Source organism: Aphanomyces astaci (assembly GCF_000520075.1).
Source record: "Aphanomyces astaci strain APO3 unplaced genomic scaffold supercont1.22, whole genome shotgun sequence".
Taxonomy (NCBI): domain Eukaryota; phylum Oomycota; class Saprolegniomycetes; order Saprolegniales; family Verrucalvaceae; genus Aphanomyces; species Aphanomyces astaci.
Genome location: NW_009798285.1, coordinates 703,265 through 720,145, shown reverse-complemented (window position 1 = coordinate 720,145; position 16,881 = coordinate 703,265). Strand labels below are relative to the sequence as shown.

At 51.0% G+C, this 16,881-nt stretch overlaps 5 protein-coding genes across 7 annotated transcripts; 3 read left to right on the top strand and 2 right to left on the bottom strand.

Moving 5' to 3' along the window:
- Nucleotides 1–68: 68 nt before the first annotated feature.
- Nucleotides 69–1,846, bottom strand: H257_09330 (hypothetical protein). Its single transcript, XM_009835504.1, has 6 exons — nucleotides 1,502–1,846; nucleotides 1,289–1,362; nucleotides 979–1,138; nucleotides 807–931; nucleotides 658–726; nucleotides 69–543 (listed from the first exon to the last, which is right to left on the bottom strand). The coding sequence occupies exons 1-6, from the start codon at nucleotides 1,824–1,826 to the stop codon at nucleotides 130–132; spliced, it is 1,167 nt and encodes a 388-aa protein (XP_009833806.1). The 5' UTR covers nucleotides 1,827–1,846; the 3' UTR covers nucleotides 69–129.
- Nucleotides 1,847–2,018: 172 nt separating this feature from the next.
- On the bottom strand, nucleotides 2,019–2,676 carry H257_09329 (hypothetical protein). Of its 3 annotated transcripts, XM_009835501.1 has the most exons (3): nucleotides 2,342–2,676; nucleotides 2,234–2,277; nucleotides 2,019–2,173 (listed from the first exon to the last, which is right to left on the bottom strand). In XM_009835501.1, exons 1-3 carry the CDS (start codon nucleotides 2,663–2,665, stop codon nucleotides 2,089–2,091), a joined length of 453 nt encoding a protein of 150 aa, XP_009833803.1. In that variant the 5' UTR covers nucleotides 2,666–2,676; the 3' UTR covers nucleotides 2,019–2,088. The 3 variants fall into 3 exon arrangements, with proteins under 3 accessions (XP_009833803.1, XP_009833805.1, XP_009833804.1); XM_009835503.1 differs by having other exon boundaries at nucleotides 2,234–2,676; XM_009835502.1 differs by having other exon boundaries at nucleotides 2,019–2,277.
- Nucleotides 2,677–3,087: 411 nt separating this feature from the next.
- On the top strand, nucleotides 3,088–4,457 carry H257_09328 (hypothetical protein; the record flags this gene model as incomplete). The annotated part of the gene is made up of 8 exons (XM_009835500.1): nucleotides 3,088–3,197; nucleotides 3,384–3,477; nucleotides 3,535–3,660; nucleotides 3,713–3,787; nucleotides 3,842–3,955; nucleotides 4,015–4,059; nucleotides 4,109–4,213; nucleotides 4,242–4,457. The coding sequence occupies 8 exons, from the start codon at nucleotides 3,088–3,090 to the stop codon at nucleotides 4,455–4,457; spliced, it is 885 nt and encodes a 294-aa protein (XP_009833802.1).
- A 963-nt stretch (nucleotides 4,458–5,420) lies between these two features.
- H257_09327 (hypothetical protein) lies at nucleotides 5,421–9,330 on the top strand. The gene is made up of 29 exons (XM_009835499.1): nucleotides 5,421–5,514; nucleotides 5,563–5,619; nucleotides 5,697–5,841; nucleotides 5,891–6,025; nucleotides 6,085–6,150; nucleotides 6,198–6,245; nucleotides 6,308–6,352; nucleotides 6,424–6,608; nucleotides 6,655–6,681; nucleotides 6,734–6,892; nucleotides 6,954–7,049; nucleotides 7,103–7,162; nucleotides 7,239–7,289; nucleotides 7,340–7,420; nucleotides 7,508–7,588; nucleotides 7,639–7,701; nucleotides 7,755–7,805; nucleotides 7,861–7,962; nucleotides 8,012–8,050; nucleotides 8,138–8,170; nucleotides 8,241–8,267; nucleotides 8,334–8,438; nucleotides 8,510–8,533; nucleotides 8,592–8,696; nucleotides 8,740–8,853; nucleotides 8,907–8,963; nucleotides 9,032–9,070; nucleotides 9,124–9,183; nucleotides 9,252–9,330. The coding sequence occupies exons 1-29, from the start codon at nucleotides 5,468–5,470 to the stop codon at nucleotides 9,271–9,273; spliced, it is 2,124 nt and encodes a 707-aa protein (XP_009833801.1). The 5' UTR covers nucleotides 5,421–5,467; the 3' UTR covers nucleotides 9,274–9,330.
- A 6,938-nt stretch (nucleotides 9,331–16,268) lies between these two features.
- On the top strand, nucleotides 16,269–16,511 carry H257_09326 (hypothetical protein; the record flags this gene model as incomplete). Its single annotated transcript, XM_009835498.1, has 1 exon — nucleotides 16,269–16,511. The coding sequence occupies one exon, from the start codon at nucleotides 16,269–16,271 to the stop codon at nucleotides 16,509–16,511; it is 243 nt and encodes an 80-aa protein (XP_009833800.1).
- Between the last annotated feature and the right edge of the window lie 370 nt (nucleotides 16,512–16,881).

The following is a 16,881-nucleotide window of genomic DNA, read 5'->3' as shown; positions in this document are numbered from 1 at the left end:
ATGGGGTTCACGTCACTCCAAGGTGATGATGGTGTCCTAGAAGCTGCACGTGGCTGTCCACACGATGATTCCATAGTAACTGTACTTCGTTAACGTTATTATTGTCGTCACCGATTTAACAACATATGGTCACCCTTTGTGACCATCATCGGGGCCACGACGGGGTTTGGTTTCACTTGGCTCGTCTGGCTCCATGAGCAGTGCCACAATATCCATGCACTCTGGCAACGTGATGGCCGTGTCATAAGACGCGCCCAACTCCCCAAGCAGCGCCTCCACACGCACGTGGAGGTCGGAACTCTCCTCTTCTTCTTCTCCCACCAGCAACGTCAGGATCTGCACCACGTCCACACACCGGATGACCCCGTTTCGGTTAAAGTCGATCGCGTGGAACTCGTCATGCACGCGGCGCTGGGTCTCCTGCGACAGCGTAAACACCACCGACGTCGGCGATTGGCTGGACGTCACTTGGTCTTTGAGCCGGGCTTCGCGGAGTCGCAGAATCGTGTCGTTCAGGACACTCTCGGGCGCGGCCAACTCGAGCTAGTAGTAGTTCATGTAGCCACCAACTTTTGGTTAATTCAAAGATGTCCGCGGTTTCAAATCATATATCGAATGAACGAACGAACGACACGAACACACGATGGCATGACAAACCTCGGGCAACGTAAACGCTTCGGTCATCGCGGTGGGATCCCACTCGGCATCGCCGCTGTCGTGGTACGTCTACGGTTGACATGAGCGTTCTGGATGTACTACTTGTTGGAGGAACGGAGAGCGTGCCACGTCATACTCTACGTTCGTACCCCACATTTGGCCGTGTCGTTTTGCCACTCGGCTTCGTACACTTTGCCCGTGGACTTGTAGTAGAACCGCCCCGGCCCTTCCTTTTGGTCGTGCAACCAGTACCCCTCGTATCGGTTGCCATTGGCTACATAAAGTGATATATTGACCACGTCATGTGACGTTATCACGTACGCATGGTCCACACGCCCATGCCACTTCGCTCGTTGTCCATCCAGTGGCCCTCGTAGACCGACCCATCCGAGTAATTCATGCGACCTTTGCCCTGCCGCGCGTTTCCCGCCCAAAACCCTTCAAACTTGCCGCCGTCTTCGTAGTAAAATACCCCCAGGCCCTGTCCACAATGAAAGGAAATGTGTCTCAACATCACAATGATATACTAGTGTACTAGTACGGTAGCTAGTACTCTGTCACAGCATCACATTGCCTTTTGGTATTTTGCAGATTGGACTGTATAAATATGAACGACAAACGACGTGCATACCTCTCGCTTGTCCAACAACCAATCCCCCGTGTATTGTTTACGCAGTTTGCCATTTCGTTTGACCCAGAACGTGCCTACGTATCATGCAGCCATCATAACACACGATACAAGTACAAGCTGCCTGCCTTCTATAGACCAGCCTACTCATGCTGCTACTACACCCGATCTGTGCCGTGCGCGGCTACATACTGTCATGGAGAGGTAAGTAGGTACCTTTTCCGTGACGACACCCGTCCTTCCACTCGCCTTCGTATTTGTTGCCGCTGGCACACAACTGAGTGCCGTAGCCACTTTTGACGTCGTCGTGCCAGTCCCCCGTGTACTTGGCGGCCTGCACAAATGTCGACTTGCCCACTTCGACATGACCAAACTTGTCTTCATTGGACGTCGAGCCTTGCTTGACCCAATACACGGAATGGTGCGCGCCAGACTTGACGCTCTTGGCGTCCCACGTCTTCCACAACGGGTTCGTCGCCTCCTTCTTGCTCATCGGGGACGACGGCGTCGCAGCCAGGACCCGCGGCGACGGGCGGCTCATCTTCGGCTTTGGGATGAAAATGATAAAGAAAATACACCCGCGACGGTTTCACCAGGACTTTCTATTTATAGACTTCGTTCCTAAAAACTGAATACTGTCCGTACTACAGGAACATACATACTCTGTTGGTATTATTATAAATATCAATGTACCGGTAGTAAGATTATACTACTACCGGTAGTACTATTAATACTCCGCAGTAGTACTAGTATTAATAGTATTTAAAAAAACTTACTGTTAATATTTACGTACTTCCGAGGTATTATAGTAGTAGGTACAGGGTTTGTACAAATATGATATCACTACGAGCTTGGCGCAACTGACACGATGAACTTGCCATCGGGCGCCTTCACAATACCGTCAAGCGTGTTTAGGAAGCGCAAGATAGAGCGCAAGGACGCACTTACTGCTTTGGGATCGCTTCGGTCGACTTGAAGGACGTTGTACGCTTCTAAACAAGTCAACACGTCGGCGCACGTGACTCCCGCGGCTTGACGCTCCGTGACAAAACGTACGACTAGCGACACCACCGCCTTCGTGCGAGGAAACTTGGTCGCGTGGTTCACTCGATTCGCCGCGACCTGTTGGACGCGCACGCTCTCGGTCGTGCGGAAGTCTCGCCACACAGATTGCACGATCTGACGATTCCGGCCCAGGAGCTTGGCGACGCGGTTGCTCACGTCCTTCTCCCCGTCGAGCGACATGCGCGCGTACAGCATCAAGATGTCCAGTCGCTCCTCCTTTGTCAGCGCTCGTGGGCGTTGCTTCTTGACGAACGCGACGACTTTCTCCAGCGCAAGGGTGTTTGCGTCCGTGACCTCACTCGCCCCCGCTTGCATACTGTATTTTGTCAACCGAAATTTATACGGACGTTTTACATATCGCGATAACTTTACCGTATAGTGTATATGTATTGCGACAGGTGATATTTCACAACCAGCCGACACTCGTCTCAAACTTTGGTAATCCATTGCGTCATACAAATTTGAAGTATATTCAACATGGTCACAAGTAAATACTATTAATAGTATCAGTTATTACAAGAGAATTATCAGTTCTTACAGGAGTCACAATAGATTAATCCGTCGCAATACATATACACTATACGGTATTACACTGTACTACTATTAATACTCCGGAGTAACTTGTATGATTTTAATAATAATGGTGATGTATTATTGTGCCAGCTTGTGGTGGTGGGGTATTTGGCATCGGAGCGTTTCAATAACTGAAACGGCTAACGTGGTGGAAGTTGCAGGCGATGGGTGAGCGCCGCGCGCCGGTGCTTCTGCCACGTACCAAGTCGATCAAAGCTGTGGTAGCCAAGCAATACCAAGCCGTCGCCAAGACATATCCTTCCTTGCCTACCACGTGTGCACATACATGTCGACCTAACGTTCTTGAGTGTAAACCTTAACTGCCACTGTACGTCCGCGACAAATGCACACTTGAGGTCGACAGCCTCATGGAGGCAGCGTCAAATGGACTTGGTGGATGAAGTTTCTAGCCGGTTGCGGCGAGAGATCGCTGGTAAAACGGAGATGGTGCGGCGCATAGCATTCAAAGCAGTGAAGATGCAACGGAACTTGCCGTGGCCAACCTGATCGAAGCCGACATTGTCCAACTGCAGCGAGACGAGTCGCAACTTCGAGTACTTAATTTATACGTCGTGCTCCAACATCAAGCATCACATGGACGATGGATGTAGGGCCTAGAGGTGGAATTGCGACGTCGTTCCAGTCTGGCCTCGCAACGGATCCAACTCCATGCCGATGTGGACGCCCTGAAAAAGACCAACCACCACCTCGCCGCGATCTTGGCTGCCATGCAAACGGTGAACTTTCTGTGACAACGTCCTCGCCCGTCGTTGGTTGTCTTGGTTCTAGGCGCACGACCGCGCTATGCAACAAGTGGTGCAAGATAGCCGCAGTTTTGAGCTGAAATACTGTACTTGCGCCACTGTACGTAAACGAAAAACAAATCAACAGGATGAAGGATTTTCCGTGTAACTACAGATAGCCGACGTCGATGTCGTGGTGCAGCGCCGTTGCCAAGCGCTCAACCAACAACTTGATAAGACAGATATACGAAGTCCAGCAGCGATTGCCCCCGATGCGATTGATGCAGTAGTTCGTGAGTTTTTTGGTTGGTCGTTCCGTACGAGTATAGCTGTAGGACGGCTTTGTAGCGTCGCCTTCTCGTGGCCCACATTCCATTGCGACTAAAGACCCTCGTACGTATCGATAATGAAAATCGCGACGTGTTGATGGTTGCATCTGTAGCCTAGCGCGGATGGGTGGCTGATCCAGCGCCGCTTTCAATGCGACTCGACGACGTTGGCTCGGGAGATTTCGACGGCGATGATGTTTCTGTCCGCCCACGACCTGGTGCCAACATTTCGCAAGCATGTAGTAGCCCCTCGTTCTTCACTGGCATCTTCGTCGAGCAGTCGTCATCCGACTGGGGGCGCGCCAAAAGCACAACCCCCTTCGGAGCGCCGACATCCAGAACGCGATTCAAAGATGCAGCGACTTGATTCCCTCGACGTTGACGACATCGAACTCGAGGGCCAAGTTTCCACTCGGGAATCGGCCATTCCATCACGGACTCCTCGTAGGTTACTTGGAGTAACCACTTGTACACCCACCGCCATCGAGAACGCCACCACTCTTACGTCCGTGATTGAAGCACACTTACATGGATCCTTCCCGAGTCACCGACCCATCACTTCCTGGGCGACAATAGAAAACTCCAACCCACCACACCGGTCTCGGACCCCTTGGCTAGGACAACGCGTCGTGCTCTGACGCGACAGGCGTCGGCTTCGACTTCAATTACTTCGAGAGGCAGCAACACGCGTGGTGGTTTTAATGAAAGGTGTCGCCAGAAGCATCAAGTCCTCGCAGGAGCATCAGCAGATTACCGCGATTCCAATTCTTTTGAGTGGACATACGGCCATGATCAAGCTCGAGACACTCTATCGAGGATCATCGACCAAGAAGAGCTCATCCAACGCCCGCAGGCTGTCGTGGCAAAGTAACTAACGGTTCACTTCCGAAATAACGGAGTGCTTGTAATCAGCAGTCGGAAACAGACTCCATTTGGTACATACACTACACATGCATACGACGAGCGATTAGTTAATATTACAATGGAGCATCCAACGTATGGTGAACCCAAATTCGTGAGTGTCTTCGCTGCCCATATGTAACGGTTGACCATGACCGTTACACTCGAAACCGTGACCGTTTCGCTCGCAACCCGTTGTTGCGATGAATAATTCCCAGAAAGCAACAGTTCGACTGTTGCTTACTTAATCATGTTTTCCCTTCAGCAGAACCAGTACCCCTGTAATCTCGGAATCCCCGGAGCCTTAGTGTTGCTATTTCCGGGGTTACGTTGCACCTCAGCTGAAATGCGCTTAGTTTTGGTTTACACAGCATTTGACTACCAGGTACTCGACAGAATACGACCAAGTGCAATGGTTACGTAAGCAATAGTGGAATTGTTGCTTACGTGATCATGGAATTATGTATTAGTATCTACGCTGCCCCGTGCTATTTTGATGAGACGTCGGGTCGGCAGTTTCGGTGACGGGAATAGTTCGAATTGTTGCATCATCCCATCGACACCGCCGCTTCATGCTGCGACCGGTTGCGGCACTAGATGGATGCAAGAAGGCCCAAACGTACGCCCCGCCCTTCTCTCCGCCCCTCACTCAACCTCGTGGTTGTAGATTGCGCCCGCTGGGCAGCCCCGACGGGCAAGCAGAGAATGCGTTGTTGGCTCAAAGATATCCTTTTTCACATGTGTGGTTGTTGTCCCATCTTCTTCCCCACGTCACTGTAACTCCTTGACCAGTATTTCTACGACGCTGCTCAATGCTCAGCTGCGCGGGTTGGTTGTGGAACTGCAGAGGCAGTTGACCGCTGCGACGATCACGTCCGCCACGCTTCAGGCCGGCGTCGATGCAACCACTGCGGCGCTGGCCCAACTCGATTCCCACGGGACTCCCGTGCGTCAAAAATAACCTCGCAACGTCAAAGTCATTGAAATATGAATAGGCGGCCACGAAAGACCAAGTATCCGCCGCCGACGTGGCCACTGCGAAGCAGCGCACCGCTGCGTTGACGTCCAAGACAACAACCCTCGACCTGGAAATCGCCGACTTGTCACGACATCTGGACCGCCTCACCAGGGTAGGAAGGATGTCAACAACCAACGCTTAGCAGAATGTCTTGTTGAATCGGAGCTATAGAAACGAGCCAACACTGCGGCAACAGCAGACACCATTGGCAACAAGTCGCTTCTTGTGCTCGTGACGGTATGACACTGGGATTTCGCGATGGTGTCAATCGTAATATGATGCAGGCGCGCCACGTCGAGCTGTTTGTACGAGAACATGTTCGAGGAACAAAGGTATTCGTTTACGTATCGTAGACCGCTAGACAGAGGCGTTGACGTAAATGCTTACCCTCTAGTCGAATTTGGGCCGCGAATGGACCACTAAGGACATAGCTACCCTGGTACATACACATGCGCTTCCTGCTGAATGTGCATATATATATATGTTGATTCATTTCGAACATGGCCGTAGACTGACGTGTTGATTTCTCACTTGCCGCTTCAACTGGAGTTGACAACCACCACATCGACATCCATTGCAGTCTCCCCCAAAACGTCCAGGAAGACCCCCCCCTGTGCGAAGACGGGGGAGCTGCCGCAAGTTGAGAAAACACCATCGCCCCGTCGGCGGCGCCCCCGGTCTGACAGCGTTGGCAGGTACACTAGTCCCCCCTCACAGTATATCTTGACTTAATACACGTAGCGGCTCGGCCATCTCGCCGATCTTACTGTACGACACCATCGTTTTCTCGCCTGTCGTGTATATTTCAGGGGGTTTGTAGCCAAACCGTGTTGCCAGTGTCGGACGAGTTGGAGCCGGCGCAACTGACGCCGCCGTCATCTGCCAATGCAAACAAACTGTCGCCCCATCACCGTGAACATCGACGGGCGTCGTCCGAGCGCATTCGAAGGGAGTTGCTCACTCAAGAAACCAATGGCGGGTACTACGCCCTCTCCTCGTTCTCGTCTTCATCTAACAGCCATGCATGTCCCCTTATCCAGAAACGAGGAATTGGATGCGTTGGTGTTGCCAGGACTATTAGGCAATGACACCATGGTTCTACCCCCCGACCTCCAACACGCCCGCACCCCTCGACCGTACATTCGTTTTCAGCTAAACATCTCACCATGTTTCGCACATACACTTGTAGAGGGGGCTTGGAACGGTCGCCCAGTCGACGGCAAGTTCAAACGGAAACCGCCAACACCATGTACTGTGTCAGCCCTAGGCAACGAATAATCTCACCATACTTGAATAATCTCACCATACTTGGTGTCCTATGACAGTGAGAAGTCGCTGCACCCAGTCATGCGTCGCGCGGGCTCTCGGGTCATTCGGTACGCGAATTGACGACAGAACGACATGACGATCTCGGTATGTTTCGCAGGGACACGACGTCGCCGGACAGTGGCGCCGGGTCTCCAGACAGACCGAGCTTGACGAGGCGGCCAAGCTCCAAGCACCCCTTGTACGATAGATATCTCTCTGTGTGCATACATTGATCTATATAAAAAGTCTCCGCCCAGAAGAGTAATCGATCGTCCAATCGATGTAGATCTGTGCCAGTTGTGGACGAACGCGCGGCCGCCGTCATGCCCGTGGTCCATCCCGTGCGCCACGTCACCGCCGACGAAATGTGTGTCGTTTGTCCCATGTATAGAAGTAGTATGGACGTGTGGTTTGTAGGGAACATGTTCCGAACATCGCGCTGCGGCGGGGGTCGCTGCGGGGCAGCACATTGGGCATCCGGTGAGGGCTTTCTTGTTCGAATGCCATGTTGAGCTGACACATATATTCAATAGGACAACGCCGCCTGTTCAGGAGCCGCCATCGCCCCCGAAACCGGCCAAAAGGTACGAGTTTCGTTTGCTGGTTTAATTTGGTCATTTTTAAATGGCGAGGAAGTAGCATTCCCCGGCTAGCCATGGTGGAGCCGTTCGAACTTGTGGACCTCTGCGTGACCACGGACCAAACACCCAACGACCGCGACTCGGCCCCACCCACGTTGACGTAAACAAAGTTCATTCGACATCAAATTGAAGTTGCTGTTTTGTGTCAGGCCCGCCACCTCTCGCACGGACATGGAGATTCAAATCAGGTACAATCGCATTGCAACGCAGCAGCACTAGCGTGCAATTGGTATCGTCAGCACATATATTAATTGTTTGTATGGTATCCAACGTAGCCCGCCGCGACCGCATTTTGAGTCGTTAAACTTGTACGTACTGCGAATGGATGTTTTAGGTTGTGTGGTCGTCATGGTTGACGGGGAATATGTGTAAACGCAGGTCGCTCTCGCACGCCGTGATAATGCGGTATTTATATATGCATCATTACCGGAGTGTAATGGATTTATTATGTATATATCATTTCTGAGACAGAGATACACCACGACCAGAACCGGAAGAAGTGTCGGCAAGGTCGTCTGTGGATGGCTCCATGTCCCAGCGTAGCAGCCCCCCTCGGCTAACCCCCCTCCATCAAACGTACTCTTCAATATATATATATATATATATATAGTGTCACGGACGAAGTTCTGACTCTTGTGGGATTCTAGGGCTACCTCCAATGCGTGCTTTAAGTACGATGCAATTGAATTCGAGCCATTGCACTTTTTCATCGAGCTGACATTCGACTAGTACAAGCAGAGTGAGCCCCCCGAAGCCCCTCGATCCCCCCACGGGGCTGGCGACTTCCTCTCCCGTGAAACAGCGCACGTCCAAACACTTGGCGCGCATCATTCCGTATGTCTCTTATGGACTTTGTTATAGCTAAACAACATTGTAGTTCCACGACCGCCCCAATGGACACATTTCCGCCTCTTTCATTCAATAGCGGCGCCGCCGGGCTAGAACAACTACTCGCGACACCCCCCTCTGGGGCGTCCTTTTTGGGCCAAAGGTTTGTCCCAAACCCTCCCTCGTTTTCGTGTACCCACAGATGTCCCCTACTAGCACCCCATCGCGACGTATGCTTGGAACAACCGCGTCCGTGGCCACCTCCCCCCTAAAGTGCGTCGTCGTCGAGCTTTTCCTGCTTATTGAAAGTGGAAGGTTTACGTGTACTTGTGTTTATGCAGAGCCAGCCCTCCGAAACAACCGACCGACTCGCCCGCAGCGTACGACACATTGCACCGCGAATGGAGTTTTTTGTACTGAAATATATGTACAGACGCACCATGGAGAAGTCGCCGTCCGCATCAAGGCGGGGACTGTTTCCTTCAACGTCAAGGTAAATATATATATAGTGCCGTATGGTGCATTCCGATTGTCTTTACGTACACGTGGATGGATGGCTAGGCCGTCGATGGAGCCAATTTAAAGGGACTATTAACGATAAATAATCACTTGCTTACACCGCAAGTGTTGTTAGCTGGGGTTAACGTTAGCAGATTGTCAAGTTCAAGTTGAGAATGTGAGTGGGCGATTGTGTCCGAATGAAGGGAATAGGATAATTTCAACCCGATATAAGGCAAAACACCCGACATTTTCGGACAATAGCATTACAGCCACTCCAACGATCCTTGAATGATCAACCACAGCCGATCCTACGTCATGATATCAAGCAAGGGCCACGGTCATATTCCAAGGAGAGAACAAAACGACGACCGCATCTCACTCCAACGCCATGTGGATGACATGTCTACATTCTTAGTCGCGCAGTCACCCACAGAGTCCTTCACATCGAAGGGCTGCTCGATTCCATTCATGGTCCTTCTTACAACCCCGTGCCTTGCCATCATGATGGCGCGGTTGGCACAGTAGTTGACCCGCTGCTAGAGATCGTCCTGCCGTCGTCTGTTTGCACCTCGTCGGCGGCGCGATTGTGCCGATTCTGTTGGGGGTCTTGTTCATGTTTTACAGTTAATACTACTACTGTTAATGCTACAACAGTCGGTGACTCGTCCGTCCTATGTGTCGAAAGACATTTCCCTCAATATGACCATGATGGCTGCGAACGTGATCATTCGGTCATGGAGGACAGCTGACGGTGTCGGTAGCCTAGCCCAATCCCTCGCGACCTTTGGGAGCATTCTCATCTTGACCACAGCCGTCATGACCTTGGCTACTTTCCGTCTAGCCCACGACACATATACCTCGGGCCGAACCAACACCCGACGACGTGTTCAGACCGCATTGACAGCACCATTCCAAGACATTCAAGCCATGCCGTCGTCACTTCCAGTAGCCGTGAACTTTGATATTTTGGGACTCATGAGTACGGTTACACAGCGTACATCACTGTGGTCAACCACGTCGCGTCGGAAGGCGGGGATTTGCGCGCACATCACTGGAGGCATTGTGTAGCACTGCGGGAGGAAGTGTAGGTAGTTGAGGGCAAAATGCAAAATGGATTAACTGAGGATCTACTGAGATCCCCTTAGGCCTCATCGCTATGAAATCTTCTTCGTCTTTCTACGCTAATTTTTGTATACAATGGATGCGGGTGCGGTTGAGACCTTGGGGGACTTCACTAGGCTAGCAATTCTAAGCCATGCATGCCCTTGAGCCACATCCCAGGCAAGCATTAGCTAGGGTGCGTCATGGGCCAGGCACCTATGAGCTGGGTGCGGGCAAGGTGGTGGCAAGGCGTCATCCCCACCTGTGACATCGCTACATTCTCCCCCTGACGCCTTGCTACACCTTGAAACGCCTCGACTCCAAGTCTTGGACGAGGTGCTTGAAGTGCAGAACATGCTTGATGTCCGTCATCAGTACCCACGTGGCTTCGCTTTCGGGCTCTCCATGCCACTTTTGTATGCAATGGATGCGGGTGTGGTTGAGAAGGATAGGTGTTATACAACAACAAGTCATTTAGTAAGCATAATTAGATAAACCACAAGCAAAAAAGGTAGGTTTCGGGATAGGCCGGGAGGAAAACTTGACTTCATTGGACTGGTAGTGCTTAAGTCGATCAACGTTGCACACGTCATACAAACGTGACATCGAGCGAGGCAACATGAGGCGCATGGCGTTGTCATTGATGGACGATCTCAAAGGAACCGATGAATCGTGGAGCCAGCTTCGGACGCTCGGACTTGTCGAGCATCTGGGCATGCTGTAGAGGCAGGTTGCGAGTCGCTAGCAGCACTTGATCGTTTTCCTTGAAGGTTACGTTCGAGCGGCGCTTGTCATAATACTCCATCTGACGTTGCTGGGCCTTCGTCAAATTCTCGTGAGCCATCCGAGTGACTTCCTTTCGATGTTCCGCAAAATTCTTAGCAAAGTCATTCTTGGGCAAGGAGCCGCTCACGGCAGGGTTGCGCAACTTGCGGCCTGTGTCGAGTTCGAACGGCATCAAGCCGGTTGATGCTTGGACCAATCCTTGGTGGGCATACTCGATCGTTGGCAACTGGTCGACCCAGTCTTGTCTTAGATACGACACTTGATATCTGAGCGCATCTTCGAGAGTTCGATTCTGGCGCTCAGTCGCTCCATCGGCTTGAGCTCTGCCGGCGGTGCTCATGGCTTGGCAGATACCCATAATCTCCATGACGGACTTCCAACACATGCTTGTAAACTTGGAGTCACGGCCGCTGGTGATTATTGCTGGTACTCGATGGTGGCGAAGAACATGTTCGAAAAATTCCTTCGCCGTTTGGGGTGCGTCGACATCTGATCTCGTCGGGACGTACTTTGACCGCTTGTCTACCACGACCAAAATGGCATCATAGCCTTTTGACACGGGCAAATTGGTGATCCAATCCGCTGAGACAGTTTGCCAACACTCTTCCGGCGCGGAAATGGGAATCATCTTGCCATTTCCACGCAGACTGCTCGTCTTGTATCGACTGCATGTTTAACAAGTCGCGACGTATAATTTCACGTCTTCGGCAAGAGTGTTCCAGTAGTACCACTGCGCTACACTTAACATTGTACGTCGAGTTCCAGGGTGCGTTGCAGTGTTTGGATCGTGTGCGTGAGATAAAATCTCGGCGCGTAGCACGTCATCGTTGGGGACACATAGCCTCCAAACTTGGTCTTGGCTTCGCAGCAAGCAGAGTCATTCCTTCCACTTGAAGGTTTCACCTTTCTTGATGCCAGAGCAGTGTCTATAGAAGCCTGCCGCTTGAACTTCCTTGGAACGGATCACTGTCTTGGCCAAACCTGGGCGGTCAAGCAAGTTCGAGGTACCAGAGTCGATCAGGATGCGAACGCTTGTGCTGTCGAGTACGCCGTGAATTATCATCAACATGTTTTCACGCGCTGGCACCTTGCTTGCTTTCTGGGCGGTATTGATATCAAGTGACTCCTCCCCCCCGGAGTCTTGCTGGGCTAGGTCCATGTTGTTGCCTAGGATCACTTCTTCCACGTCATCTTCGCTGTCGTCTGTGTCGCTGTTGACTTCGGTTACTTGGACATTGTGCTGACGACTTGGTGTATTGCGCTGGGGTCGCTGAGGCCGGTCGGCATGTCTTGAGATGTTGTTGCGCTGTGATTGGGCTTCCTTGGTATCGGTTGTTGAACTGATGGCGGCGATCTTGAAATCCTCGATGCGGGTGGCGATCGTGGCGATGAAAGCGGTCGCGGTCTCTGGCGTGACCATCGTTAAGGGTCGAGTTGTAGGAGTGCTCATAATCCAGGGCAACTTGGATCGCGGCAGTCACAGTCTCACAACGACGATACTGCAACTTCTCACGGGTTCTGGTTGGCAGACCGCATTGGAACCAGGACACCTTGTCGCGTTCGGTCATGTCGCACACTTGCGTACAGATTCGTCGGAACTTTGGCAACATACGCGGTCAAACTCGCACACTGGGCTTGCTTCAATTCGTATAGCTGATCATGCAGCCGATCTTGTAAATCGTTGGGTTCAAACTCGGCTCGCAGCTCTTTTCCAGTTCAATGAGGGTGCTTGGAGACTCACCGCGCGAAAGCCGTACTTCGTACAAGGCTGCGGCAAGACCACGGAAATTTGCCACCATCATGGCAATGCATCGGTGTTGAGTCCCATCGTTTTCTTGGTAATCCACGTACTTTGCCTTGAGAAATGTCGTAACTTGGTGGATGTATAGAGTAATACTTTCGTCCATAATACTTGGTCATTTCATTCAACTTTAAGCTCTGGTTGTCGTTTCGCTCGTTCCATGTGTCTGGCCATACGCTCGCTCGCTTCCACTCGGGCGGCTTGGGTGCGGGTAAGCATTTCCAACAGCTGTTCATGTCGCTGAAAGGATTTTGCCATTTTGCGCAAAACTCCATCCATCGTCGATTTTTTTGTTTGTAATTCCGGTGAAATTGGATTACTCTACTTCGAACTTAGATCTACTCTTGCTTCAGCCTTGATCTTGCTGGCCTTGTGGTACACTTGGATCTTCCGGTCGAGGGATCCTTCAATCAGTAGCTCGATTTGGTGGTTCTGATGGATCAAAACGATCTCCTGGATAGCCTTGCGCGCTCGGAGTTCTTGGCTTCGGGGATCTGGGCACGCAAATTGTTGATAACCACGCGTTGGTGACGGGTCAGCAGGCAAAGGTCTTCGCGTAACTTAACCGGAAAATCCGGATAATCGAATAATTCGCCGATGTCGTTCGTGGCCGCGAGTTGGGGCTTGCGGGTCACATACACTAGCAAATCACTCAGATCGTGTATGGATTTTGTTGCTGAGACTATCACCAGGCAACGGGTAGCAAGGACCACGTTTTCAAACCGTTGGTGATCTGTTGTCGCTGCCAACGACCACACAACCGTCTAAGAAGACTGGCTACATACGGCGGGTTAATGGGGCTTGGGGCAAGAGAACTAGGAAGTGCTACCACTTGTAGCATTGCGGGAGGAAGCGTAGGTAGTTGAGGGCAAAATGCACAATGAATTAACTGAGGATCTACTGAGATCTAATCCCTATGAAATCTTCTTCGTCACCATGTCACCATGCATTCGATAACGTAAATGGCCAATTTATGGTGCACTTCTTGAAGAGACCTTATTTGACTGTCAGGACCGGGATTTCAATTATGAAAAGTGCTGCGTGAAGCCGAAAGGTTGGGCATTCTTCCGATTCTAATCGCCTTGAATCGCTTCATCTTAATGATAGTGTTCATTTACATACTTCGATTTCCACTCACAGGAAAATTCGAGGGACGATTTATGGTGCACAGTGTAAGCTTAAAATATGTATGCGGGTTTTGCTTATGTTTTGGTGATTTCGTATTTCTAGCCATTCGATTGGCTATTCATGAATTCAAGCAATTCCATAGGCCAATTTGAGTGTGCACTTTAAACTGTCACGTCACCATAAAGTTTATGGATGAATATCACTCCGACCAACCTTTATTCTAGTATGATTGGTTTCATCCAATGAGAGTTCGCACTACTCGGGCTAGCCAGTGATTGCAAAGGATGATTCTATTTCAGCCAATTATAAAGTCTAGGGTTAGGGTAGTCGAGGAAGGAGGTAGATTTCAAAGGAAAGGTCGGATGGTAGAAGAAAATATGGATATTCGAATAATGAAACCAAGTATAACCGATACCATTTGCATTTTTCTGCATTCTCCGACCAGTGCATGGGGTTAGATGATCTATTTGCCAGGAAACTCTAAGCGAGCCTGAGCTACTGCTGTGAAGGCATTCGAAAGATTCCTTTTGTCTGAAAGCGTTGAACTATACTACATGAAATCGTGTATCACTAACGATTCGAGAGGACATAGCTTTCTGTCTGTCATGGACAAATTTGGTATGTAGCTTGCATTTAATGAAGGCAAGTCTGGTAAGAAGCTAGCTAGACATTCATGTATGCAATACTACTGTATAGGCAAGTTAAGCACTGGCTCCTCGACTAATTCCCACAGCGCAAAGTTCTGATCGAAACGTGCCTTCTCAAGCTAGGCCAGACGTTGGAGAACTATTGCGTGAAGTGAGACGGCGGCGGCATTGTGAATCAAGCAATTGTATGTACTAAGCTCCATTTAAAGCAGATGATGACGCACTTGTACTCGACAGCCCGTACAAGCAGCGACTATCAAGACGCGGCACTGATCAACCTATTGTGGTACTTATTTGGGCGTGCCTCCGATCTCTGCGACGTGCGGAAGCAAAACATTACTTGATGGTGGTGGTGTTTTCTTTATGAAGTTTATCCGCATGAAGACAAATGAAGAGCAGGGGCTTTCGCTCTTTCCCGACAACGAGTTCCAAACCTGCCCTCTCCTTGCCATCGGTCTATCGCTAATGTCTCATGTCGCCCTATCCCCCGACCTCGTCGACAACCTACAGCAACAAGCAAAGATGTCACCTGTGACCCTCGGTCTAGACGCACCGCTCATCGATCTTCTGGACAACCCTAGCGCCACTGTGTAATCAAGCGCCATCGACTCCAAGGCTGCGCCAAGCTCTACGAATCACCTCCACGTAAACCGTTTATTCGATCGCATCATCAAGTTGGCTGGTGTAGACAAGCAGCTTACCTCCCACTCCTTCCGTCGTGGCGGCGCGCAGCATGCGAACGCAGTTGAACATCTTTCCTCTCGGTGGATATTCGATCGCGGCGCTTGGAATGTCAGTGCTACGATCAAGGGGTTTAACTATGTGTTTAACACGTCGCAAGAAAATCATAAAGTCGCAAAGGCCTTGAGCGGCTGGGCGCCAACATACACCGTCAAACTTGCGAGCCTATCAACGTTTGATGTCCGCACGAAAGAGCAAATCGACGCCGTGCTGGTGCGAGTCTTCTCATCTTGCAATGGCCTCGGTACAGCAATGTACAACGTGAGTATGTCAGTGCTGAGTGTCCTTATGGCTTACATCATACTACACTACCCGATGTTGAAGCAAATCGGTCCCGAAACACCGGCACTGAAGCGCTTGGAGACGTGCGATGTCGAGGCTGGGTGCACGCTAGTTGACGTGCTTGCTTGGTCGTCGCACGTTGTTGAAGTCCAGGGAGCACTGACTGTGGCGCATGCCTCTACACATGACACGGCTGCAAGTGTTACAAGTCATGATCAAGACAAACGTATTCAGCACCACGCCAGGGTCATTGAACATTACATCGAGAACGCAAGGATCCAAAACGCTCGAATGGACGTACTTGAAGCCCGCCTCAACTCATCGTGTCAGCCGTAGCCATCCAAGCCAACAGCCGATCTACCTTAGCTAACTAGCAGCCACGAACATCAGCTAACGCCGAATGTCCCCCAACGAAAGAAATCCAGTACAACGCACACCTCAATGCGACATGGTTTGAATGGTACGTTTTGCAGCCTCGCCGAATCAAGGGGTGAGAAACAGAAGAAGTCAAACTCAAAGTTCTTGTTGCGTTCATGAAGCTGTTCCTCGAGCATGGCTTCGTATTAGACGCCACATCGCTAACCTATCGCGATGACGTCATTGCCGTCGGAAGGTCAGCCGAAATCAACTTATTGGGCTACCTTGCGGGGCGCGGCCTGGAATCAAAAGGCTCAAGCGCAGTTCTCAAGCACTTGCGCATCTTTGCATCGCGCGGGTGACCTCAACGACAAAATCGTCCGGTACCGCCAGTTGCTCAACACGGGACTCATTACCGACGCGGCCCCCAAGTACACACACGACATCCTAGATTTGCATAAGATTATTGATGGTTAAATACAAGCATATACACTGTGCATACAGTGCAAATAGTACCAAAATTAGTCATGTAGAGAGTCGTGGTCTCCCACGTGGCGTAAATTGTCGAGTGGGGCAGCCAACGATGTACATGCATCAGCCTTGGGCAGGGGCGACCATCTCCAACGGCCAACTCCCGCAGCCCACACCGACACGGCTTCCGCCGCGACAAGCTTGCTTGAAGTGCGTAGTTGTTGACGTTCACTACACTAATACGGTAAATAACAGACATGTTAACGAAGTATATAGTACCAACATGGATAAAGTCGGCCGCGGGCGACCAAATCCCACGTCCAACTCCCGCGGCCCACACCAACATGGCCTCCGGCATCACTGTGGTTGTTCGTGG